This window comes from Protobothrops mucrosquamatus, unplaced genomic scaffold (assembly GCF_001527695.2).
Source record: "Protobothrops mucrosquamatus isolate PMUCROS unplaced genomic scaffold, P.Mucros_1.0 scaffold11385, whole genome shotgun sequence".
Lineage (NCBI taxonomy): Eukaryota > Metazoa > Chordata > Lepidosauria > Squamata > Viperidae > Protobothrops > Protobothrops mucrosquamatus.
The window spans coordinates 816-2680 of NW_015397165.1; the positions used below are offsets into that span (position 1 = coordinate 816).

Here is a 1865-nt window from a genome sequence, read left to right on the forward strand (position 1 = left end):
GCCAGGTTTCAAGGCCCCTGTGGATGACCCAAGAGGGCAGGGGCGCATCTCACCCCAAAGGGGTGAGGTATTCCAGAGGGTGGGAGCCAGCTGGAGTTCCTTGACGGACGGGGTCCGCAGCAGGCCCTTTCTGCTGGCCTGGGGGGGGTGTCCAATCGCATTGGGGTGAGACAATTCCTCGGTGGTTTACCTGAGGGGGGATTGGATGCAGCATTATGCAGGTAGAGTAAAGTGTCCGTGGAGATTCTCCATCCTCCAGGTCATGGTTGTCCCAAAGGTGCTTTTTTTCCAAAAGGCCAAACGTTCCACTTCTCATCCAAGAACCTTCAGAACTTCTCCAGAACTAAAGAAGCTTCTTGGATGAGAAGCAAAACGTTTTCAATTGAAAAAAAAACACACACACAAGAAAGCCCAGCTGCCTTTCGGAAGGCACCTTTGGGATATCCAGGTGCAGGTATGCCGGCTTTCCTGCAGGCCAGGCTCCCCCCTCCCCTCTTCCCTGGTCCTCACCTAGCGGGTCACCTCAGCTCCTCCGAGTAAGGGGAAGAGCAGCCACTTTAGGGCTCCCACCTCCTCGGCGACGTCCCCAAACCCGGCTGGCCTGGGGCTGCTGCAGAAGCTGCTGGGGCGAAGGTGGCTGCCTGAGATGCCGACGGCTCTCTCCCGTTGCAGGGGACCTCCGCCTGTCTCTGCTGCTCTCCCAGCTGGTGGGCAGCCAGGAGGTCCGGGAGCTGCTGGCCCTGCAGTTGGCCGACTGGCACCAGCTCCAAGCGGACGTCTTCATCCGGGACGAGCGGCTGCGCATCTTCTGCCTCCTGGCTGGCAAGCCGGTGAGTTGTGCGGCCGGCGCTGGCTTTCCTCCCGGGCCGCTGTGGCCGTGGCCCCTTTCTCAGCCTCCGCTCTCTCCTGCCCCAGGTGTGGCAGTTGTCCGAGAAGAGGACCATCAACGTCTGCTCCCAACTGGACTGGAAACGCTCCTTGGGCATCCACCTGTGGTTCCTGCTTCCTTCCACGGCCCCCCTCTCCAAGGCCCTCAGCATGTACGAAGCTGCCTTCCAGGTTGGTAGCCTCTGGGGATGACACCACCCCGTCTGAATCGGGAGTCCGCCCTGGGAATGGAGCAGTCGGAGCCAGGAAAAGGGCTTGGCCGAACGACTCTCACTTAATGCCCTCCAGAAGGGCGAGGCATCCGATTCCTGGCCACTGGCTGGGGATGATGGGAATGGAATAGAGCCCGTCCCTTGCCATCCTTTGTTCCTGTCTCTGTTTGAATACCTCCAAGGTTTTGTGACCATTTTATTGTACACCGTCCAGGGTCCCTCTGCGAGGGAGACGGGTGGTTTTAAAATGTGGGAGAGAGACAGAGACAGAGAGAAATAAGAAAGAAAAAGAGAGAGAAAGAGGTGTATAGATGATGGAGAGGGAGAGAATAGAGAGTCAGAGGAAACGGTAGACAGATGATAGAGGAAGAGAGAGAGAGAATAGATGGTATAACAGAATAGGTGGAGAGGAGAGAGATTATGTGTGCATGTATGTGTGTGTAGGTAGGTAGGTAGGTAGGTAGGTAGGTAGATAGATAGATAGATAGATAGATAGATAGATAGATAGATAGATAGATAGATAGATAGATAGATAGATAGATAGATAGATAGATGATAGATAGATAGATAGATAGATGATAGATAGATAGATAGATAGATAGAATATTAATAGATGATGGGGAGATAATAGAGGGAGGATAGATAGATAGATAGATAGATAGATAAGATAGATAGATAGATAGATAGATAAGATAGATAGATAGATAGATAGATAGATAGATAGATAGATAGATAGATAGATAGATAGATAGATAGATAGATAGA

General features: G+C 52.3%; 1 protein-coding gene across 1 annotated transcript in view; it reads left to right on the forward strand.

The window, feature by feature from the left end:
- Positions 1-672: 672 nt before the first annotated feature.
- LOC107301308 (nuclear pore complex protein Nup98-Nup96-like) overlaps positions 673-1865 on the forward strand; it is a gene marked incomplete at both ends in the record, with an annotated part of 5855 nt that continues 4662 nt past the window's right edge. The window contains 2 exons of the mRNA XM_015830551.1: positions 673-830; positions 916-1059. Coding sequence (XP_015686037.1) covers positions 673-830; positions 916-1059 — 302 coding nt within the window. The remainder of the gene's footprint in view (positions 831-915; positions 1060-1865) is intronic.